Source organism: Salminus brasiliensis, chromosome 13 (genome assembly GCF_030463535.1).
Source record: "Salminus brasiliensis chromosome 13, fSalBra1.hap2, whole genome shotgun sequence".
In the NCBI taxonomy this organism is placed as follows: Eukaryota; Metazoa; Chordata; class Actinopteri; order Characiformes; family Bryconidae; genus Salminus; species Salminus brasiliensis.
This window is the reverse complement of record NC_132890.1, coordinates 20,849,882-20,874,653: the sequence shown is the minus strand read 5'-3', so window position 1 is coordinate 20,874,653 and position 24,772 is coordinate 20,849,882. Positions and strand designations below refer to the sequence as shown.

General features: G+C 41.8%; 1 protein-coding gene across 3 annotated transcripts in view; it reads right to left on the bottom strand.

Annotated features, from left to right (window-relative positions):
• Window positions 1-579: 579 nt before the first annotated feature.
• The window catches only part of LOC140575129 (uncharacterized), a 53,491-nt gene continuing 29,298 nt past the window's right edge, over window positions 580-24,772 (bottom strand). For 2 of the 3 annotated variants that reach the window (XM_072695300.1, XM_072695302.1), the window contains exons 21-29: window positions 12,473-24,130; window positions 12,072-12,229; window positions 9,926-9,980; window positions 9,302-9,448; window positions 8,067-8,219; window positions 7,393-7,493; window positions 6,676-6,810; window positions 6,228-6,342; window positions 580-5,125 (exon numbers count right to left, since the gene is read on the bottom strand). In XM_072695300.1, coding sequence (XP_072551401.1) covers window positions 4,967-5,125; window positions 6,228-6,342; window positions 6,676-6,810; window positions 7,393-7,493; window positions 8,067-8,219; window positions 9,302-9,448; window positions 9,926-9,980; window positions 12,072-12,229; window positions 12,473-24,130 — 12,681 coding nt within the window. In that variant the 3' untranslated portion in view covers window positions 580-4,966. The remainder of the gene's footprint in view (window positions 5,126-6,227; window positions 6,343-6,675; window positions 6,811-7,392; window positions 7,494-8,066; window positions 8,220-9,301; window positions 9,449-9,925; window positions 9,981-12,071; window positions 12,230-12,472; window positions 24,131-24,772) is intronic. The other variant, XM_072695301.1, reaches the window with a different exon arrangement.

Below are 24,772 nucleotides of genomic sequence, written 5' to 3'. Positions count from 1 at the left end.
AATAAAGGTCCAGTGCAGTTTGAATGGAGGAGAACAGTCTTGTGTGTCCGGTCCCATAATGTCAATCTGAATACAACACAGAGAGGAGGGGCAATCCACTGAGAGGAAACCACTGACCACACTACCTTCTAAGGAGATGTGGAGTAAAGACTGTAGTAGAGACTGTAGCTCTAGACAATATCACAATACCTTCATTTAGAGTAATATTAATATTCACCCTAATGAGAGACTGTAGCTCCTCCTCAGTGTATATAATAATACCTACATTTAGAGTGTTATTAATATTTATGCTAATGAGAGACAGCTGATTTGAAGGGGCACTCCTCCCTAAATACAAATTGAACTTTCACTACATCTGTTGCACAAATATCTACTCCTCCCCATTGAGGTGGTGCAGTGTCTCTAAAGCAAGATTTTTCAGTTTGAAGAACATACCCTATTCTGATGTATCTTGATGGTGGGAGGATCTTTTGAAAATCAACATGCATTTTCAGGTGGCTTCTTAAGTGAACACTGCTTACACAAATGAGCATATGCATAAAATACACATACAATCGAATAATAATACAAACAAAAGGATTAAGTGTTTTCAAATAAGTTTATTAAAATCACTTCTTTTGACACATCCAGTCCAGAGAAGAAAAACAAAACAAACAAAAACAAGCTCCCTTGTATTGCACACGCACTTCAGCCCAGTGACTTAGGGCTGAAAGTTGTATCATCTGAGTCTAGAGATTCTGCTCAAAAATAGACCCTATGTAGAAAATAGACAATGTGAACGGTACTCAGTAGTTCTTTTATCTCCCATTTACATCGAGATCAGTTCTTCTCATTCCATATGTACAGATCAGTAACACAGAAGCCAGGGGGGCGGGACTACTGTGAGCGAACAGCATTTATACAGTAAATCTGCATGTAAACAATCAGAGGATATTATATTACAACAGCTGTGAAATTAACATCTGCAGAGTATATACACACACACACACACACACACACACACACACACACAAACAAACAAACAAACAAACAAACAAAGCACAAATCAGTGTTTTCCAATTGCCCTATGCAAATATTTCCTTCTGAAGCTACTGTTGCTAGGTTGGACAAGCCTACTAGAATGCTGGTGAAATTCCCATTCAGCTGTACATCTCATTCTATATCACCAAACCTGTTATTTCCAGTCTGCATACTGTCTGAATGTAAAAAAAAAAGGTGTCAAAAGTTTTTTTTTTTTGTCAAACGAAACAAGTGTTGCCTTGGAGTTGGGGTGCAATTCCTATAGCGTCCCAGGTTGTTTCTAATGTAATGGCTTCTGTAAACCTATTTAAATTAATTGGAGGTTCTATAAACATAAAAAAGTAAAGCCTAAACTTTACATGTTTATATTCTTCCTACATGCTTTACAACCTCTGTTTATACCTTAAAGGCACAGTATCTCAGTGTGTTTACCTGTAAGACTGATATATGTAAATAAGCTCTGATTGCTTTTTGAATAAAGGACAGCCAATCTGCCCCAAAACACTCCTAATAACTTCAGCATGAATGGGTGGGGCTAATATGTAAATTATTGTTATTGGTTTTTTTTTACAAAATGGGCTGTTTTTTGTAGCTTAGTTTTGGCATATAGGCAAGTCTGGATCATTCAGATAATGGCATGTTCTGAAACAAGGGGTTCTCCAGGTAAATGGGCCCTTTAAATATCCATCCAAGGTTCTTAGGGCTTTAAATAAAGGATCCCTTATGAGTGTAGTTTCAATCAGTAGGGAGGTGTTTTAAACTGAAACTCGCTGTAGCTGCCTGATATGAGTGATTTAGGTATTGACAAAAGACTGAGTAATTATTAAAGGTGAATGGGATTTTTACCAGTGTTCTGTAAAGCCTGTCCAATTGAGCAACAGCAGCTACGGAATAAAATATTTGCAGGCTATGTACGAATACATCAACTCTGGTCAAGAGCCTCCTTCTATTTAGCATATTTTTGTGTTTTCCTTGCTGTAATACACTCATTCTAACCTCATAAAGGCTGTAAAAATGAGTGAATGAGCTGAATCAGCAGCGTTCAGAGCAGAAAAACACTACTATATACACATTGCAGGTGTCTAACAGAGCAGCAGGACTGGAAAACACTGGTATTCATGCATCCTGTACCATGCATACACCACCCTTAAAGGAACAGCTCGAGCTAACATGCTAAAGCAGATAACAACGATTAAAAGCTTGATGCCCCCAATTGCCATGGTATTATTACATTAGCTTACTGCAATGGCTGGCTATTCACTTGCATTCGGTTTGTTAGCAACGTCAGCATTTAGGTCAGAATGTTTCCTTCAAAGGGTGCCTCCACTGACGTTTCCAAAGTTCTGCTTAATGAGGTGATTAAGTCATTCAGTATGGGATTGGTGAGAAACAATCAATCAGAATTGTTCACAGTGCTGGTAAACCAGCCGGAAACAGATGTCTAAAGCTCTAAAAGCTCCCTCACAGAAGCTTATTACACCAAAAAGTTATAAATACCCTGCATGTTGCCCGAGACACCGTTTTGAGAAGATTTTGGGTCTAAAATGTTTTTAAAATCGTATATCATTAAAATGGTGGAGGGATACATGCAGGGTGTTCTGCAGCAAAAAAAAAATAGTCCCCAAAACAAAACATATCTGTTCTGATTTGCCAGTATTTTACAATCATCAACATTCCCTATGAAACTCAGAAGACGCGTGTAGGTTCACTGATGGGTTTGGATAGTAAATAAAATGGCTATATTTGTGTTGTAGACATGGTAACCCCTGGTTCCATTTACCACCAGCAATCCAAGTCTCCAATCCAAACCTCATTTTGAACGCGTTTATCTCAAACACTGAATTACACAGTTTTGGAAACATTAGTGGAATTCTCCTTTAAGCTCACAACAAAACTTCCAACTTGACGAGCACTCTTACATAATGCGTCCCAATACCCATGTAGTTACACAGCACAACAGACACTCTTTAGAAAAGCTTCCAGCAAAGCATGGCACACAGCATCCGCCCATTCATAGTGTACGCAGTTATAAAGGGTAAGAAAGTGCTATGGACTATGCTGAGGCTGTACAGTTCAGTATATGTAGATGAAAATTACATGTTTTAACATAACGTACAATGGGAATGCAAAGGTATCAGGCACAAAATGTACACGCATACACCACACAGTGCATTAAATATCACCTCCTTAAATATTACACACACTTCTACAAATGGAGAACTCTCAAAACTTCTTCTGTAGTAACATTAAGAGATTCTCTTGTCATTTCTTTCTCTTACATCACATACAACCACACAAACACACACACACACAAGGGTGAAAGTAGGCTCTGCTGAATTGTTTGGATATTACATATATATATATATATATATATATATATAAATAATGGTTCAGTGCATAGCCTCATCAGCAGCAAACATGACATGTGAGAACCCATAGGGCACCTTATTGTGTGTGCATGTGTACTTTGAGAGTGTGTGGTTTCAAGTTATTTGGTGTACGCAGGTTGTGTGTGCACAGCCAGTCTCTGTGTGGGTTTGGTAAAGGGATGAAGGGTATAAGCAGCACAAACGCAGCCAAAGTGTGGAGATGTGCTCCTAATAGAACTAGTTTAACCAACAGGAACAGCTTAATGTGCACCCATGAACTCCTATACAGCAGAATGGCTTACATTAACACCTACAGTGTTGATAGAAAGGAAAACTCCAGCATTTTTAAGAGTAAATTCTAGTTGCTGTATCTGTAGAATAGGATCCATTACAGGGGTCAATAAGAGGGCAGAGTAACGATTAACTTAAACAAAAAAACAAAACAAAAAAACAACTACAACAAAAACAACACCACACTTATAATAGAAGTCAATAGACATGTGTGGTGTTTAATTCACACTTATTGGTGAATTAAATGAACAGTCCAGCATTGTTTAACCTTTGTAACCGGTCTACCCATGTGTACTTTTTTTTAAATATAATTTTGTTTGTGGAATTTTCTCCTTTTTTCTCCCAATTTGGTAAATTAACCAGTTAACCCACCTGTGTGTAGCTCCTCCTAGCACTAGCAATGCTCCTGACATTAGGAGAGTAAGGACAAACTGACACAGAAAAGCGCCGGGTCCCCAGCTCCACCACACCAGCTAACAGACGCTCGTGTCGGACAACATCGCTTACGAGAACTTGCCCAGAGACAGCGCAGCCAATTGTGCTCTCTCTGATTCCGCCTGCTGATGGCAAATCGGCACGGCTGGGAATTTGAACTCACAACTCTTGGGCCACAGTGGTAGTGCATTACACTGCTGAGCCACCCGGAGCCCCTGTACAGCTGTTAGTTACTATGAATAATAACTCCCCTATAAAAGCCTGTTGTCTGAAAATAACAACAGAAGCCAATAAATAATTGTACACTGGGTTCTGCCCAACTGGCAACTGTCCACTGGCTTCTATTACAAGTGAGTTTTGCTTCAATGGGTTTTCCCTTCCTTTTCTACACACACAGCAAATAAATTAGGTTAAAAAAAAGCTGAAGTCTTCATTTAACCCCTAACCCAGCTGGGATTCTCATGTAACCCCAACTTAGCTTGCTAAAGACTTCTTTCTGTGGGGGTCGAAAGAAAAGATCAAGGTCCATTCTTCTCTTACAGCATCTAACTAGGGCATCATTTGCTATTTGATTTGCTATATTGCTCACTGAGATATGGATATCGAAGAAGGCCATGCCATATCTGGAATATACCAATGTGACATTTCAATTGCAATATAAAGCAATCTAATGTAAATATGGTCAGCCCTAGATTAAACAAGTCACTCCATCAGGACTGGGACATACAAACTGTCCAGGACGTCCCGCACCAGGTCCAGGATTTGGAAAGGTTCTGACCCTCCTGCTGCAGGATGAAGCTCAAGTTGTGGTCTGCATTTCAATGAGTGAGTGTTCACAAGCTTTAAACCCTCTACAGAGCACCAGCGAAGCACATGAAGACCAGGATGTGGAGAGTGAGAAGGTAAGCCATGAACAGGTAGCGGGACTTGGCCCTGGACGTCAGCATTTTAGTGCAGTACAAACTGCGGCCTCTCAGCCATCGTCTGCAGGAATGCACCCCGCTCTTTACCTGGCAGCAAAGACAGAGAGGAATAAAGAACTGCGTTAGTTTAGAGGAGGAATTTAAGGCCAATTTATGCTTCTGTGTCAACCGCGTATCCTACGCAGAACCCTACGCCATAGCCTGATGCACACCTCCCCAGAAATTAGCACCGCAGAACGCAACAACTGTGGTACCCTTGGTGGCATCTTATTTCCGCCTTCGCTGCAACTTTTTTAATAGATCATTGATTGTGTGTGTTTGCTGAGGTGAGAACCGGTTACACACAACAAACCAAATCATCACATCTACCTGCATTTGGGTTTAAGGGCCATATGGACTTTACTTAGAAAAAGTAAACAACAACTCCAACATAGTCTGCTTAGTTTCATTCATTGTTATTTGTAATTTGCCAAAAGTCAACACAGCGGAATTAAGAACCCCTCCTCAACCAGTGTTTTTCTCCAAACGATGCAGGTATAAATGCTCACAATGGCATAGGCCATTTGCACAGGCTAATCTGTAGACTAGCATAAATCAGCCTTTACCGATTACGAGGATCTACAGGATGTATACTGGGCTACAGAACATAAGAGCAAACCTCTGGCACAGGTATGAAACAAAGTACTGGATCAGACATGAGCAATATGATTTTTTTTAATAGTCTAAGCGTGGTATAATGTTTTCCATTTTTTTGTGTGGCTCAAAAATCACAAATGCTTAGTACTTTAAGACTAATACCCATTTGGCAAAAGAGTACAGTAATACAGGTAATACATTTCTCAGTTTAAAAGACCGGCTGCTCTTCAGTGTGGTCCAATGCACTTTTTTTTCTGCAAGCCATAAAATACCAAACATGCTTCGCTGTAGCTTTGTTTTGAACGCTGAACTGACTTAAAGCATTAGACAAGAAAATGTTCTGAATCTGGCATCAATAGTTATGAACAGGCCACAACCTACCACACATAATTCCCTGTATTAAAAGCTGAGTATTTTGATGAACACTGTAAAACTTCCAGCACAACTGCAGATCCACAGCTCACATTACGTCAGTGTGTTTTGCGGGATAAGGGATGAGTCAGTGTGCTTATGAAGATAATGATAATTATGATGCAGGTGTGTGTGGATGTACCTTGCGCATGAGCAGGTGTTGGTTAGGATCTAAAATCAAAGCCTCCCACTCCTCATCTGTCTCCAGCTGGATACTGAAGTCTCTTTGGGATGACCTGGAAGGGCTGGGATCCATACTAAAACACACAAGCACACCTTTACTTTTCAAACAGAACCAAACCAGAAAATTAAACGGACCTTTAAAATCAACTGCAAAAATGAAAAAGTGATTAAAATGATACACTTTTCCCCTCATCACAAAGGTCAATCAGTCAAAACTGCGTATGTGGTTTACAATTCTCATAGAGATACTGAATACCTCCGGTATTGTAAAACTGGACATTCAGGGTAAGAAAAGGGGGTACTGTGCAACTATGAAACTACTGCTTTGAGGCTTGTTTATTATATGAAAGGCTGATGTGGTTAAGCAACAGGTTATTATGCAGTAGTAATAGTAGTAGTAGTAGTACCTCTTTACTCTCTGCTCAGCCAATCCCAGCGCCTCCTCGGCTGCCTCCCGTCTGGCCCTCTCCTCCTCCAGCCTATCACTGAGCTGAGACACATTCTGCTGGGCAGAGTCAAGCTGGAGCTCCGCTTCAGTCAGCCTTCATACAACAATTTAGAAAACAATAATGAGTTCAGGAGAGTTTTTTGTCATCAGACCAACAGATCCTTAAAAAGTTTATCCTTTAAACAAGAAACAAGCTACAAAAATCATTATACAATTTTAAGGGGTGTTTTTGATTATGCAGTTATGTTCTGCAATCTAGCATTAGCTGCAAAGGTGACACTGTGTGCCTTTAACTCTCTAGAAGGGAAAAAAAGAAGTCATTCGCTCACAACAGCACACACCAGACGAACAGTCAGCAGGATGGGCAACTGTCAGTTAGTACAGGCTGCAAGCATTAGCAACTGTCATTAGCTACTTCCTGTGTTTAAATGATGGAGTAAAAAGCTATGAATATGAGGAAGGTATCTAAAAATTTTTCCTCTATGTTCTGATTTTTTTTTACTTAATTCACAACTAGAAAATGCATAATCCAATTACTGATAATAAATGATGGGTAATTTTGTAATGTTTCTATTTGCTAAATTCGTTATGACATTTTCACACAATTTAAAGCACAGCTGGAGTTGAAGGAAAATCTGACCGTGGATTAATGTACATATCTCGCAGTGACTCTCACCTGCCCCTGAGTTCTCTGATGTCCAGTCCGTCCAGATCAGCTACAGAATTGCTTCTTTCCTGAGGAGCTCCTGGAGCCACTTCCACATGAACAGAGCCCTGCTGAAAAAACAAAGGAATCAGACTCAGTCAGTTTAGTTACTAACCAGGCCATGTCAATATTTTGTTGTCGCCACACAAATCTTGCACCCCCATTTTTGCAGTTTCTTCCCAGTCCAGCATAATGTGAATTTGAATTCTTTACATTATATTAGAATTCCATGATGAATGGGTCAATAGAAATGTTTCAAATGGCTTAGAAGAAAATCTTTTTACATGGACTTCCATTGAAAGTTAAGATTTTTTCCTTCTCCTGTAAAGTTGCTGTTTTGGAGAGACAATGTTTGTGTGTAATTGTTGTAAAATGTATTTATGTATCTAACTAAATTGTTTTCCTCAATCTTAGTCAACTTCCAAATCGGCACATCTTCATAAAGTTGAACCCACTTTGAAGAGAGTGAAACTAACTGCTTTACTCTGTATAGTTGATCTTCTAATCCAACTTTATAACCCAAGTAGTTTTCACATTGTCACTGCGCACAGCTGTGCACATCACAGCTGGAATCCCTACTAGGAATAAAGTCTGGAACTGGCCATTTCTGTAAAGTAAGAGCGCAGATACAGGTTTTACTTTACCTGTGTCTGTGGGCGCTGTGCATGGTGCTGGTTCTCCAGCCAGTAGCAGCGGTTCTGCAGCTCACTGAGGCTCAGCTGTGTGTCTCTCAGAGTCTGAGACACGGCTCTAAACTGAGCAGATACAGCAGCTTTCTCCTCAACAGCCTGCTGAAGCTAGAAAACACACATAGAAAGAATTAACTAAATATTTTCAAACCTCCAACAGTTTCAGTTTCTGTTTTCGTCATTGTGTCTGAAATGCACCTGTGATTTGATTGGATGGCCTGTATTGTGGCATGGATAGCCTGTAGGCTAGAGGGTTCTGTGAGCAAAATGGATGGTCATATTATTTAAATGCATTCACTGTTGTGATATCAGGTTGTCATGCAGTTCAGTTTCTATCTATGGACTAAAAAGCAGATGGAGACTAACAATAACGACCTCCACTGTGCCTGTTCGTTTTACTCATTCATTTTGTTTACGTTTCATTATTTATATTCTTATTCTTCACATTTTAGCTGGTGTTTATTACTTTTATTAGTACTGTTATTACATTAATATTATTTTAGTAATTTGAGTTAGTTTAGTATCATTTTAGATTTCCTGTTTGATCTTACTTTTTTGTTTTTGTTTGTTTTAACATTTATTTAAAAGTTATTAAAGTTTATTTGTACTTATTTTGGCATTATGTTTATCATTACTATATTGATTCCTCTCTTACTAATTAAATCCTAATCAGTGAAGCTCAATTTGTTTCCTTTTTTTACATCATGTAAATCTGAATGTCATGATTTTTTTCCAGGTGTTTGAATTAAAATTTTAATAATCTTTAATGCTAGATTGTGGAAAATTATTTTTGTAAAAAAGTTTTAAAATGCACTGTTTACTTCCTTATGTCTTTATAGTCTATTTATATGAACTAAGATGTAAAAAAAGCTATTTCTGAATTCACCGCTTCTCTGCAGTGAACCAATTTCAACAACATATCTCTGTCTATTTAGCCTATCAAGAGTGTAGCCCTTTCCACTTACACCTGAAGCACTTCTGAAATTGGCAGTGTGAGCGTTTTTGAATTTACACAAATCATCTTAAACATACAGTAACAGAAAAAGAGTGTGTTTACATTTAAATTGGAAAATGCTGCCCTATAGGCAAAATATAAAAAACAAATGTACTTACTGAATAGTAAGCCTGAACTACAAAGAAAGAAAACAGCATAATACAGTGTGGACAGTGGTTTGTGTGTGTGCATGTACCTTAGCATTAAGCTGCTGGAAGCCCAGGTCTCTCTGTTGGATCTCCACCAGGCAGCGCTGCAGGTGAGTCTGAAGCTGAATTCTTTCTGTTTGCAGCTGCACCAGCTGCTCTGAAGACACATCTTTACCTGCAAGAGCCGCTGACACCTAGCAACACACATACATGGTCAGACACACAACCACCCAGTGACCATCATCAAAAAAAATTGCTGACATTTAAAGTAAACCCCGACTTGCAGTTGATCAGCAAGTACATATGTGATGCCATTCATTTAAGTATTTAGTATAGGTACTGTATTATAATCTTACTCAATTAAAAGATCAGACACTGTACTATGATGGAAGTATGGGCACTATATCACAATCTAACTCAATTCAAAGATCAGACAATGTACTATAGTTAAAAGATGGGCATATAATCACAATCTAACTTCCATTACATGTCAGCTACATTAGCCAGATAGGTCCACTGTAAACTAAAAAAAAAAAGCAAATCTTCCAACCTTCTAAAACATGCCTTGGTTGGTTGATAGTCTACATTTGGGGTAAAAGAATGGCAAGTACTCCTTTAATCATTAAACCCTTCAAACAGTCAACCCCCATCTACACCACATGCTGTCCTACCTTGCTGGCCTCTCTGAGGGCCTGACATTCATACAGCAGTTTGCTCCTTTCAGACCTAAGGGAAAAGCAGAGATTGACCATGACACCTGACACACACTTCCATGAAATGTTTGACACACATTTTCCTGGTGCTAGCAAGTCCAGCCAGCCTGGCCAGACTTTGCCAACACACAATGCCACGCATGCTGCTGATAATTTCCTCTATGAGCAAAGCCCGCCCTAATGCCTTCTGTTGCCTGTGCAGCACAGCATTTTACCTAAACATGGACTGGACAAAGCCAGGTTGAGAGAATCACTCCACTTGGGGCTATTCAGGCAATCAATTAAACCTTAAGGTCTAAATTTACTCTAAATATTTACAATAAAAATAATTGTGTGTGTAATTACACAATGTTTTAAGGTAAATTACATGATAAATTACATTAAGCTCTGCTTCAAAATTAATAATATTTGGTGGTGTGTCCCCCTTCTGCTTTAATAACCCCATGCGCTCAAGCTGTTCGGATTCGACAGGCTTGCGTAAAAGCCTCTGATGAGCAGAACAGAGGTGTCTGAACAGCAGCTTTAAAAGGGAAAAAGGTCAGATGTGTTCTCTTTTTCACTTACTTACATTTGAATATTTACCTACAAAAATCTACCGTTCAACCGATTTGCTGATTTCATGAAGTTGTTTTTGTTGTTTTTTATATTTGAACAAATTAAAACAAACAAAAAAAATATTTCCAGGTTTAAATGAAAATACAAATTATTTTTTTCCCCACAAATGTGGACTCTAAGACTTTGCATAGATCTACCTAGATTGATATATATACTTGATTAATCCTAGAGGAAAAATAAGTATTAATAAATAAAGGTATAAAAATAAATTAGCTAAAAAAAAACAATAAATAAAAAAAAAATCCAAAAATGTCTTCAGAAAATGACTGAAGAGGCACCCATTTCAATGGTTGTTTGTTGGTACCACAACTGTATGAAGCCCACAGGCACAAGGTCGAGCAGGGTAGACTGAGGATAATTTAGTCTCAAGGGTCAGAGCGGGCATATGCTCCATGCCACATCTGTCACCAGCACTGACAGATTTACTTAGCTATTCAAGAGGAGCACTGTCAGCCCGGAAACATTACACCCAAACAGCATTTGCTGCATGACACAGGAACGGATTAGCTACGGCAACTCTCCGCGAGCACTAACTCCATCTTGTGCTGACATGAGATAGAGGGGTTTCTAAACTATAGTAGGTATTGACTCAGTTAAACATATTCCATTATGCCTGGCAAACAGCCCAGTTTACAGTCAGTACAGGCAACTGGTATTGAAGGTACAGTAACGGTCAAAAGTCTGGACATGCCTACACACAGAAGGGCATTCTCTATTTATTTTTACCTATGCAGTAACCAAAATGTTAATTCTCATTTTTTTGCTCTTCAAAGCAGCCTTAATTCAGTTTTACAGACTGTTAGCGTTTTCGCAAGCAGCTTCACAATGAGATGCTTTGCCAACAGGAGTGGACGCCCTGTGTACCCCAGTGTCCCTTCCATTGTATCTCTGCCTTACTGCAGAATTTAGTGGCTGGGTGCTAAGGTGCAGTACAGTGGCCAGGTGATCCGTCATGTAACCCACACTACTGGCATGGTGTGTAGTTGTACCCCCCACCCAGTGTTAAATGCTGCAGTACAGCGGAGACAGGAGGGATGATGGGGCATGTGGGGCAGTCACTTCCCCAGTCGTGGTTCGAGCTTGTGTCTATATAGCTTGTGGCTCGTAACTCTATGGTAACGTAAACACATTTTGTTGGCCTCTGATGAGAGAATTTTGATGATTTCTGAGGGGTACACTTTATTTCTGCTTAGTTTATTACTATACAAAAAATGTAATCTATCAAACTGTATCAAACCAAAATCCAAACTTTTGATTGGCACTCTACTTTTAAACCATTTTCAGTTCCATAAAGAACCATTTTTAAATATTTCTAAAATACATTTTTAAATGTAAAAAGAGATGCATGTGTAAAGAACCTCGTATAGGTTTAAAGAAGTCAATGTAAGGATTCCTCATCCCCGCATCTCTCTTACAAAAACAGTCCTTCATTCAAGAGTGTTTAAAAAGGTGTTCAACTGGAACAGGACCTGCTTGATGGGAAGCTTACCTCAGATCTGCCAGTTCTGCCTGGTACCCACTAATATCTTTCTCACATTGCAGCTTGTAAGCTTTCGCCTGTTGAAGTTCCCTTTGCTGGTCATCATGCTTCTGCTTCAACTCCACCAGCTCTGTATTCTGGGACCTCAAGTTCACAACCTCCTTACGCTGGAACGACAGTAACAAATGACAGATTCTCATTAAGAACAACGGCAAGAAATGAAGACAAGCCACACTTCAAACCAAACCTGCAAACGCTGAGATTTTTGAACATAAAGAATTCCATGCTTGAGCAGATGAAAGCCAAGCCACGTCAAAGCACATCAACCAAGGACCACATGCCATTAGCAAATGCCCACATGCCACAAAAACATTACTGTTTACTATTTAAAGCCACAGCCTAGAACTCACCAGGCCATCCCTCTCAGTCTGAAGGGCATCAACACTAAGGCTATTCGACTCTTCTGCTTTGATCGAAGTGACCGTATCAGGATTCGACTGTTGTCTGCACTCAAACTCCCTCTTGGTCCTTCTGAGCTCCTCCATCAGCCTGTCTCGGTCAGTCTGCAAACTGGCCATTGCTTTGGAGAACGCTGTTACCTGTCTGCTATAGGAGTTGTTCTCCAACGAGAGCTGCTTAAGTCCTGCCTCTTTTTCCGAAACGGCTCGAGAGAGGTCGCTTACCAACTCGGATAACTGAGGGTGTGGATTGGCGCTTTCGAGAGCCACAAGCTTTTGGACCAAGACATGCTTCTCTGTGGCGACAGCCGACAGTTCTGAAGTGGCATCGTTAAGCTGCCTCTCAAATCTATTCATTGATGCTGTCGTTTCCCTGAGTTCCTCATCATACCTGCTGCGTAAAACCTTGAAATCGTCAATCAGCTGGTCCCGATCATTTTGCAAAGCTGCCATGGCTTTTCCGAGAGACTCATTTTGCGATTTCAGGTTCTTGGTAAGGCTCGACTCCTCGGACAAACGCTGTTCAGTCTGCATCAAGTCTCTGGCCAAATCGGCAACTCTTTGCTCTGCAGTTTCTCTCTCAGTTCTCATGAGATCCATCTCTCGTTCAACAGCATCTAGTTCTTTGTTGTATTTTTCTTCAGCCTCTGCTAATTTCCTCTCTGATTCCTTCACGGTTTCCTTTAGGCTCTTATTCAGGTCATCTGTAGCCATCTTCTGGGCAAACAGTTTTTGCTGAAGTTCATTACATTCAGCAGCTTTGTCTGCCACAGCCTGCTGCAAGTCAGCAATCACTTTGCTCTCGTTCGTCTCCAGACGCTCTTTATGTAAGGCCAATAAACTGTCCTCCAGTTCCTGGACCTGAGTCTGTAGTTTAGAATTTTCATCCTTCAAGGCTTTGATTTCCTCCGCTCCATTCTGCAGCTCCACAAGGGCATTGCGATGCTGTGTTTCGGCAGATCTTTTCTGGTTTTCAAGGTTTTTTATGGAATCTTGTTGCTTTTTGAGAAGATCCTTCAGTTGGTTGTCCTTGAGGGATAACACCTGGTTTAAATCCTCCCTGTACCTGATGAGCTGTGCTTTGAGCATGGCATTCTCTGAATTTACATCATCCATTTGATGAAGCAGGGTCTTGATCTCTTCTTTCAGACCCTTGGTTGCACCCAGGCTTCCTTCAGCCGAGCCGCCTCTGACCCTCGCCTTGTTTTGGTTGATTTCTGACACCAAACGCTCCTTCTCAGTTTGCAGGGACACAATGGAACTCCTTAAGGAATTCACATTTGCCATCATTTGTTCCTTCTCCTGGGCGGATCTGTCGAGCCTGGCTTGGAGATTTCGAACTTTGCTTTCCAATGACCTCAAAGCTTTCTCTGCACTTTCTCGCTTACCATAGAGTTCGGTTAACCTGTCCTCATACCCGGCTACCTGAGCCCGGTGATTAGCCTGAAGCTGCTCCAGATATCCAGAAAGCTGCCCATCTTTAGAGGACAACAAGGAGGATATCTCTTTGTCTTTGCTTTGAAGGAGAGATTTCAAGTGCCATGAAATGGCCTCTTGTTTCTCTAGGTCGACCTGAAGCTTACTGGATTGAGACTGGACTAATAGGAGCTGAGACTGTGTGTCTGCTAACATGTTTTCTGAATGCTCAAGACTTGACTGTAGCTGGGCGACTGAACAGGTTTCGTCATCAACCTGTTTGAGTAGAGTACTTTTATCGCTTTCTAGCCTCTCAATCAAGGCCTTCTGTTCTGCCGACTGTTTAGTAAGTATCTCAACGGTTTGGTTAAGTTCAGTATTGCTTGCGCCCATCACGAAAAGCTGCCTCTGATGTGCTGCGGATGCTACTGAATACTCATTCAATGTCCTCTCTAATTTCTTGCTGGTAATCTGCAAATCATTTAGAGCTCGCCCTTTACCCCTGTTGTCCTCCAACAGCCGTGTGATGACGAAGCCTTGCTCAAGGAGCTGGTTATCTTTATCCTGTAAGACTTTCTGAACCACACTGTCCCACTGCTTTGCAGCATCGCCCTTGCCTGCATCTACACTGAGCACGGCTAGTTTGGCCAGATTTGTTTCAGCTTCTCTTTGCAGAGTTTTGATCTGTAAAGCTTTGGATTCCACTTGCTTCTGTAACGACGACGTCACTTTAGCGTCCCTCTCATTCTGTTCTTTTAAGTCGCTGATCTGTTTCTGCAGTTCAACTCGCTGTTCCGTGAGAAGAGCTTGCTGGTGTTTCGCTAGTTTTTCCAAGGATTTTTCCTTCTCCACAGACTCCATCTCAGACTGTTGTTGACTTTTGGCCAACTCTTGGAGAAGCCGGTCTTTTTCAGATGTTACTTTGGACAATTCCTTTGTGGTCTCATTGAGGACGTTTTTGAGCGTTTTCAGTTCCATTTCAAGACTGCCTTTTTCCTTCTGCAAATCCATGACCTTCTCGCTCATTGCTCCTAGCTCCTTCTCCATCTGCTGGTGCTCAGTCTGAGAATGCTTTAAAGATCTTTCTAGGTTCAATATTAGCTCCTGGTATTTGATACAGTTATGCTGCAGCTGGTTGATCTCTTGATGCTTCTCTTTCAACAGTTCTTGAAGCTCCTTCTTCATATTTTTGGAGCCTTCAGTGCCTCTTTGCAATGCTTTGAGTTTGTCCTCAAATTCTTTCACGAGTTTCAGGTTCTGTTCCTCCTTTTCACTGCAAGCCTTCGCCTTCGCCTCCTTGACTGCAATCAGTTGAGCGGAGAGTTGCATGTTTTGTGCTTGCAAGGCGTTCACTGCCTCGGTCAATTCGTCAATTCTTTCAGAATTTTTTAGAAGCAACGTCTCCAAATACTCATTTTCATTTTTCACTTTATCAGAGGTTTCCTGGACGTTCTCCAGTTCCTCTTGCAACAGACATTTGTCATCTTCCAAAATACGAACCTTTTCATTAAGGCTAATGGTTTCTTGTCTGTTTCCTTCGATCACATTTCGAAGTTCTGCTATAGTAGTGTCCCTCGCGGCAAGTTCATCTTCATGGTCTTTACCTGCCTGTTGAAATTTCTCTGACAGAATCGACTTCTCCTTTTGTACCGACTCAACCATTTCAATTTGTGCAGCAATGTCTGCTTTTTGAGCCTCGATCTGGGCAGTGAAGGTATTGTTCAAATTCAGAGCCTCGTTGAGTTGGAGCTGCAGATTACTTTCAGTTGCTTTGGATTCCAGGTGCCACTTTTCAAGGGACAAGCTCGTTTCTTTCAGTTCCTCTGCCAGGTTCTGATTATCCTGCTGAAGTTCACACATCTTCCCTCTGAGCTTCTCAGATAATTCCTGCAGAGACCTTATTTCACTTTCCAGCTGACTGTTTCTCAGAGTCAGTTCATCTACAGAGCCCTTCTGTTGGCCTTCAAATGTGCCCAGGTCCTGTCTGAGCATCTCATTTTCCTCTTCAAGCTCTTCGATTTTTTGTTGCTTCAACTTGGCAAACTTTCTCATTTTCTCCTTGATTTTCTCGTTCTCATCCTCAAGTTCGGCAACTTGCTTTCCAAAACTGTCCCGTTCAGATTCATATTTATGAGCCTTTAAAAGAACTTCCTGTCTTTCTCTCTTTGCCCCTTCAAGAAGCTGCCTCATCTTATCCATCTCGCTGCTAACATTTTCATACGCTTGTAAAAGAGACTCGTACTCCTGTTTCAAATCTGCATGCTTGGATTTCCATTCCGATAGCTCTTCCGTCTGGGAGTCTTTCAGGGACTCAAGCTGGCATGAAAAGGCTTGCTTCTGTTGGGTTATGTTCTCTATAGTGAGTTTAAGGCTTTCGCAGGCTGCTGACAGGTTGTGATTATCACTCAGAATTCGATCCACATCTCCAGAAAGGTTCTGCCTTTCAGAACTCAGGCCAGAAACACGACTCTCTAGATCCGCCTTCTGTCGTTTCAACTCAGAAACAAGTCTTTCAAGAGATAACATCTCGGCTTGAGTCTTCTCACTCTGCACTGACAGTTCCTGCACTTCTTCCTTTATGGAGAGATTCTCCTTTATTAGTTCTTTTCGAGAAATTAAGGCTGCCTGAAGCTTCTTTGTTAGTTGCTCGACTGACTTGTTTCCTGCAGTTTCTGCTGGTTTATGCTGAAGCTCACAGACTTCAACCCTCATTTTCTCCATCTCAACCTCGTGGAGGTGAACTTGCCTCTGTAGCTGTTGCTCTAGAGCAGATATTAGCTCCTCTTTCTCTGCGAGTAGGGCCTGAAACTCCAACAGCCTATCATTATCGCCCTCGTTCAGACCCGTCTCTTGTCGGCCAAAGGCCACTTTAGAGAAATCAGATTCAGTGTACTGTACAGGCGATTCAGGGTCTGGTGAGAATCTCTTGGCTGCCGATTCTACCAACTCGGCGTTTTGTGCTTCAAGCTGCTTTAGCTGCGACTCAAGATGTTTCACATCATGTTGGGATTTCTCAAAATCCACAAGGCAGTTCTCTTTTTCCTTCTGTAGAGTTTCCATTTGCTCTTTCAAGTGCTTAACGTCATGTTGATGTTCCTCAGAAACCTTCTGCTGCATTACAGTTAGTGTGTTTCTCAGGGAAAGAAGTTCATCTGCTTTCTGGGTTACTTCTTGCAACGCAGAATCCAATTCCATTTTCCCAAGGTTCCTTTCTTCGACAAGTCGCTCAATTTCGTTTTGCATCGCAGTTGCGTGTTCAGCATTTTCAGCAGCCTTCAAACTGGATGTTAGCTCTTCATTAAGCGCATTCATTTGGCTCTGATGCTCAGATTGTAGCCTTGCCGTTTCTTCCTGCAGCTGCTCAAGCTGCTTTTCAGCCTGCTGAACGCAAGCCTTTTGCCTCGCAATTTCTTCATTCCTCTCACTGATCTGTTCAACTGCAGCATCAAGTTCTGACCTCAATTGAGCAATTTCTTTGGCTTGGCCTTGCGCTTCAGTCAACAGTTGCTCTTTCTGGGACACTTCAGCTGTCATCTTTTCCAACTGCAGTTTAAGACAGTCCAACTCTTCAAGACGCGAGGAGGACAATTGCACAGACTGCGTTTCTTGCACAGTTAGGGACTCTCTTAACTCTTGCACAATTCTCTCATGGTCTTCTGTACTTCTCTTGAAGGCCTCTACCTGTTCTTGCACAGATCTGGAGTTCTGAAGGAAGTTCTCTAGCTCTTGAACCTTGAGATCATAGCTCACCTGGACAGAATGCAGCTCATTTGTTTGCTGGTTATGCTGTACCTGAAGAGTTTCGTATTTGCCCTGGATTTCACAAAGCTCTTCCCTGTACTTTTTCTCACTTTCTTGAGCTTTCTTTAGCGTTTCTTTGCGTGCCAACAGCGCAGCGTGAGCTTTCTTTTGAAGAACTTCTTTCTCCTGTTTCACCTTGGCCAACTCGTTTTCGAGTTCATCAATACAATCTGACAACTCTTTTCTTGCGCTTTCACCTGCCATCACGAGGTCTTCTTTAAGGCGGTCCAGTTGAAACGTCAGTTCCTGCTTCTCTTGTTCGAAAGCACCTTCTTTTTCATGGATCGTGATCTGAAGGCGATCAACCAAGTCCTTCTGTTCATCCAGTTTCAGGAGTGTGGCAGTCAAACCTGACTCCTGTTCATTTAATCTGGTCCGTAAACAATGTGCATCTTCTTCCATTTGTCTAATGATCTGCTCTTTTTCTGCCATGAGCAGAGTTAGAGCACCTATTTCACTGTCTTTCTGTTCGAGTTGCTGAGTAAGGTCCGCGACGGCCGAGTTCCTTTGTTCCATTAATTCTTCCAATTTCTCCTGCATGGCCGAAACCTCTAGTCCATTTCTTGCATTCTGCACAGTTTGGTTCTCATGTTCCTCTAATTTCTTGAGCAGTTCTTTCCTGATGACCAGTGCAGCTTGAAGCTTTTTCTTCATGGCTTCTTTTTCTTTCGTTAATCTACTGATATCAGATCTAAGCTCATCCATGTCCTTGGCCAAAGCCTTCTTTTCCGCTTCCACGTTTTCCATTTGACTTTGACAAAGAGACAAGCGTCCTTTGGTCTCCTCCAGCTGCAAAAGTAGATCATTTTTTTGCTCCTCATGTTTAATCCTCTCGTTTGAGGCCGATGTGACCACCTGCGTTATGGAGGCATCCCTCTCCTTCAACTGCTGGCTGAGTCCAGTCAGTAAATCTTTCTGCTGACTGATCTGAATAGTCATAGAGTTGATTTGCTCATCTCTCTTTTGAAGTTCAGAAAGTATTGTGCTGTGTTTTAAACCGGTCTCTCTGAGCTTTTCTGATTCTGCTGATAGCTTTTCTTGGACACTGTTAATACTTTCAGTCAACAGTATAATCTTGTCACCCTTCTCTTTATTTTTCCTTTCACTTTCTAGGAATTCATCTTGCTTTTGCTCTAGCTCCTTGCGTAGCTGATCCAATTCATTTCTAAGTGAAAGTAGCTCAGATTGACTGTCATCTAGCAACTGTTGGATAGTAGTTTGGAGAGATAGCCTCTCTTCTTCAAAAGACACTACTTTATCGGACATGGACTGCGACAAAAGCGAGATATCTTTCTGAGTACACTGCTCACTCTCTTCCATTTTCTTAAACTCTATTTCCATATCATACAGGGCCTGTCTCAGTTCAAAATTCTCATTTTCCTTGGCCTGAACAGTGGCTAAAATCTCCTCTAATTTGCTTCTACTGGCTAAAGCATCTAATTCATTCTCCTTAAGCTTCTCTGAGCCTTGTTTAATGGCCAGTGTAGCTTCTGCCAGTTTTTCATTCAATTGGTCTAAGTCCTCTTTCAGGGCATGCACTTTACTGTTTTTAGTCATCAGTTCATTCTCAATTCCTTGGAGCTGCTCTGCAAGGGCATCTTTAGCCTGCGTTTCCCTATCGAGAACTGACAGCCACTCTTTTTCAGACTCCTGAAGAGTTTGCTCAATTCTTTGAACTTCGGATTTCAATCCAGTGATTATTTCATCTTTGGCACTAACCTGGACCTGGAGCTGCTCCGTCTCTGCCTTCATTTTCTCCACCACTTCATTCATGCTACTGGACTGGAGCTGTTCCTGCTTCTTGCGAGTCTGGTAGTTCTTAATCAGCTCCTCTTTTTCCAGAACCAATCTGCTGACCGCCTCTTCCTTTAGACATCCTTCACTGTAGGCTTTATCTAGCTGCTGCTTGGCCAAATTATTTTCTTCTTGAAGTTTCTTGTTCAGCCCGTTCAGTTTCTGCATTTCTGACACTACGTGTTCTGTATGTTTTACCTGGGCAGTATACTGACTGTTAATAGCATGAAGTGCTAATTCCCTTTGCTCAAGGTTCTCAGTGAGAGAATTAACCTGAGCTGCAACTTTAAGGTGCTGTGCTTTTAGCCTTTCAATTTCAACAGTCAGAGAGTCAGCGTTCATTTGATGGGCAGCTAACGAATCATCCTTTTGTTTTAAGATGTTGGCATTCAACATTTGCAACTGCTGGATCTCATTCTGCAACATCAAGGACTCCTGTTTGAGAGTTGTGATGCTGTTTTCTGCAGCATGAATTTTCTCATCACGTTCACTGATAACCTGATTAAGGGTTAATATTTCTTCGCTTTTTTGGGAGAGCAAAGTCTTCATTTCCTGCAGTTCTTCTACTTGGGAGGCAAATTTGTCCTGAAGGTTCGTTAAGGCACTTTGTTTTTCGTCCACTGCTGTGGAAAGCCTGGCGGATTCCTCCCCAAGCCCCTGAATCTGGGACTGCAGCCGAGAGACCAGTTCTGTACTCTCCATGAACTGATCCTTGAACAAAGCAGCCTCATCAGCCTTCCTCTGAAGATCCTGGAGAGCTTTATTCTTGTCCACCACTGTATTCCCACTTTCATCCAGAGCTGCTTGGAGTCTTGTTACTTCTCCGGAACGGGCACTGAGGTTAGTGTTCAGAACTGAAACCGATTCTTTGAGGTCCGTCAACTGTTGTCTTAAGTTTTCATTCTCTACGTCTTTGGCTTTCAAGGTTTCGTTCAGGCTGGTGATCTCTGCTGAGGAAGTGTTCCTAACATCAAGAATGGTCTGCTCCTTCTCACTTAGCACTGTCCTGAACTGTGTCATCTCTGAGGACAGCCGCTGAACTTCACAATTCAGCTGAGAAACCGTGTCTTCCAGCTTTTCTGCACTAGTCTTCATGCTCAGATACTTGTCCACTTCTTGCCTCAACAGAGTATCCTTTTCAGCTACCGAACCAGTAAGAGAGTCATTCTTTTCTAGCAACATCTGCAATTCGCCCTGCAACTTAGAGATGACCTCCATGTCAGAGTTCATGCGAGCTTCAGACGCCTCCGATTGCGCAGAGATCTTTTCACTGAGCACAACAATCTCCTGGTCTTTCTTAAGCAGCAACAAGTCTTTCTCCTGCAGAGCTTTTTGTAAGCTCTGAGCCTCCCTCTGTAGCTCAGCAATCGCTTCCATTTTTTGGCTTATCTGATCTTCACCCTCGACAGATCTGACCTGCAACTGATTCAGGAAGGCCTCCTGCTGCCTAAAGGATTCCTCCCTTTGCTGCAACTCAAGCTGGAAGCTTTCTGATCTGGAGCTCTCGGTTGCCAGCTGTTGTGTTAAAGATGCTATGCGCAAGTCCCTGTTTGAGAGCTCACTTTGAAGAGCGGTCACCTCTTCTAGCCTTCTGGACACATCTGCTACAGAGTTTTGGAGTTCTGCCTTCATTTTCGCATTTGTCTCATTTAGTGCCTTAACGCTATCCTGAAGATCGACCATCTCTGCCAGTTTCAAAGCCAGTTCCTCCTTCAGAGTAGAATTTTGTGCCAAATGAGTTTCCAAGGAACTTCTGAGATCTGCAAGATCTGACTCAAGTTTCACAACGTTTTCACTTGTGGTGCCCAGCTGACTACTAAGTGAAACAACCGACTCGTTACTCTTGCTAAGTTCATCAGTGTGATTGTGGCATTCGAGAATCTTCTCTTCCAAAATCTGCTGCAATCTCAAACATTCGCCTTTTAGCGTATCATTCTCAGCCCGGAGGTTTGTGTAAAGCTCTCTCTGATGACCAAGCTCCCCTTGAAGGGAAACACATTCCTTAGACTGCTGTTGAACAACGGCATCTTTCTCCAAAAGCCCTGATTTAAGAGCACTTCCCTGCTCTTGAAGTAACGAAAGAGTTTCCTGAAGCTGAGCAAGCTGGCCCTGATAACCCTCGATCTGTTTGCTCTGATCTGAAATCAACTGGTCTTTTTCAGTCACACAGTCTTTCAACTGGGAACCTGACTTTTCAACCTGATCCTTGAGATGTTTCACTGCGTCCTCACTCTCCTTCAGATGGTTCGAGAGAGAGACACATTCATCAGTCTTTTCAAGTAAAGACTGCTGATTCTGCTGACTAAGTCTGCTAATCTCCTCCAACCTCACGGACAGCCCTTCTTTGTCTTTAAGCATGCCTTCTATGATTTTACGATTCTCTGTGTGCTGCATCTCAAGCCCAGATATCTTCTCCTGCAATGAACTCTTTTCTTCTGCTAACTCTGACAGCGATTTACCCAGGTCAGCCTTTTCATCCTGCAGAGCACGGTTTTGCTCAGTAAGGCTAGAGATTTGAGAAGCCAGGTTTTCATTCTTTTCTAGTGTAGATGCTACCTTTTTATCCATTTCAGACACTACCTGCCTCACCTCGTCTAGTTCTTTCTCCTTATTTTCATACATCGCTCGTATCTGTTGGTTTTGTCCGGTCAGTGCCTGAATATGGCTATGAAGACCAACAACATCAGTCTGTCTCTGAGCCATTTCACCTGCAAGTTTGCTGTTATTGCTCATCAGCTCTTCCAAGGACTTTTTCACGTCATCGTTTTCGGCCTCCAGGCTCACCTTAAGCTCACAGAGTTCCTCCAACTGTTTGCTGAGGGAAGCAACAGACTCGTTCTTCTTGTTGAGTTCGTCCAGGCGCATCTGGCACTCATGAGTCTTGCCAGTGAGGGCTTCTTCTCTTTCCTGGAGGCTTTGGCCAAGTTGTGTACATTCTTCTCGAAGTGAGTCACACTCTCCGTGAACTTTGGAGAGAAGTTCCTTTTGCTGGGCAAGTTCACTCTGCAACACCGTGAACTGAGACTCCTGGTCTTGCAGTAGTGCATCCTTCTCCATCAGTCCAGATTTCAGAGTGGTTCCTTGCTCCTGAAGTAGAGTCAGAGTCTCCTGGAGTTGCATAACTTGGTTGTGCTGAGCATCGATCTGTGCACTTTGCTCGGCTACGAGTTTCTCTTTCTCTGATATTCTATGCTGTAGTTGGTCAACCTGAGCGTCTAAGGCCTCAATTTGGTGTTGTAAACGCGAGACTGTTCCTTCGTTCTCTTCAAGCTGCTTTCTGAGATTATTACACTCACTAGTCTTCTCCAAGAGGCTTTCGGAAAGAGAATGCTTGTTTTGCTCAAGGACGCTATTAAGCTCAGATGTTCGAACGTTTAGTGCTTCCTTCTCTTTAGCTAACTCCTCAATCGTCTGTTTAAAACCTTGATTCTCATCAGTGAGACTTCTCACTTGTGTTTGCAAGCCACTATTTTCACTTTGCAGGACGTCAACCTTTTCTTGAACGTCAAGCACAAGCTGTATTTGGGTCTTTAGCTCCTCAGAACGTTCCTCAAGAGCTTCCTGAAGATTTGTGCGTTCGCTACAGAGTGATTGCAATCGATGTTCTAACTCCGAAATACTGTCCATTTTTTGAGATAGCTCTTTTTCCAGTCTTACTTTCCAGTCCTCCTTGGTCCTGAGTTCTGCATTTAGCACCTGCTTCTCCCCTTCAGCATCCTGTAGTCTTTGTTCCAAGGACATTATGGTCTCCAGCTTCTCTTGGACCCCCTGTTTGACCTGTTCTTGACACTCAACCTGTGCCTGAAGTTGATTGGAAAGAGACTGAAGCTCACCGCTGTATTTCGTGACCTCTGCCAGGAGCTTGTTACGCTCCTCTTTGAGTGACTTCAGTTCTTTTTCGTACCTCTGATCACTGGCCATCATCTGTTCTTTAAGCTCCTCATTGGAACTTTTGGTTTCCTTCAACTGGGAAAGAAGGTCTTCAGACTCCTGGAGTTTTTGAGTAGCCACAAGTACTTGCTCCTTTAACGAAGAAATCTGAGTTTCGCACTCAGAAAGGTGGTTGCGCTGATTCGTGTTTAGCTTCTGTATGTCAATGCGGAGACTTGTCACGGTGGACTTGTCCTCTTCTACTTGCCTTGTCAGGTCTTTAATTTCATCCACCTTTGACTCTGTCTCTTTCCTGGCCTCATTTAGACCACTCTCCATGACCCTCAGTTGCTCCAACAGCTCAGCTATCTTTGAGTTAAGCGACTGTTGGTCAGAAGACTGTGAATCTCGAATGATCTGAACCTCCTGTTCGGCTTTGGTCAGGGCACTCTCAGTGCGAACAAGCTCTTCCTCCTTCTGCTTTATGTCCTGCTTGAGCTCATGGATTTGATCTGCATACTCTGCCATGTTGCCAGAAAGGGCGGAAATCTCCTTGTCCTGGTCTGCGACGATCTCTTTGAGGGTGTCGATCTCTCGTTCACATGTTTGGAGATCATGAATCAGTTGCGCTCGCTCTTCTAAATGTGTGCTGTTTAGTTTGTCCAGCTCGTCATTTGTTTGATCCAAATCGCTCTGCAGAGATTCCATTGTGGCTTCTTGTTTCTGCATCTACAAATTTACAATAATTTTTTTTTTTAATAAATTAATAAATAAAAACAGAAGAAATAAATATTGTCTGTTTTCACCAGTATTACACATTTTTCTTAATATACTGCGCAAAACTCTTAAATATCTATCTATATATAAAAACTATTTATCTGTCCAGTGTGTACCTAGCATATAAATACAAAAAAAAGTATAAATATACAAATTCTAAAAAATATAAATACAGCAAAAACTTTATTTTTGTTGACTTTTTGTCCTTAAAATGTAATTGAAAATATGTTGGTTAGAAGAATACAGTTACACAGTTAGAAGAAATGGGAGCTGATCTTCTCTGTGAACTCTAGGCACTGCATGGGTTTGTTCAGCTCCACCAGCAGCTCGCTTGATTTACTTTAGAGAAGGATTGCTTACATAGACTAGGTGCTGAATGGGAACTGGGAATACTGGGATTAACTTGGATAAATTACATTTGGATATGCGTTTTAACTCCTAAAATTCAGTATCAGAACAACAGAAAGTGGCTGATATTTTGTCTGTCTTCATGGTACATAACATAAAAGCTACCGTACAGGCACATCACAATAGAAAGAAGCATATGATGAAGTTTTAAAATAGATAAAAGCCTGGACTCAGATAGAGTGTCCT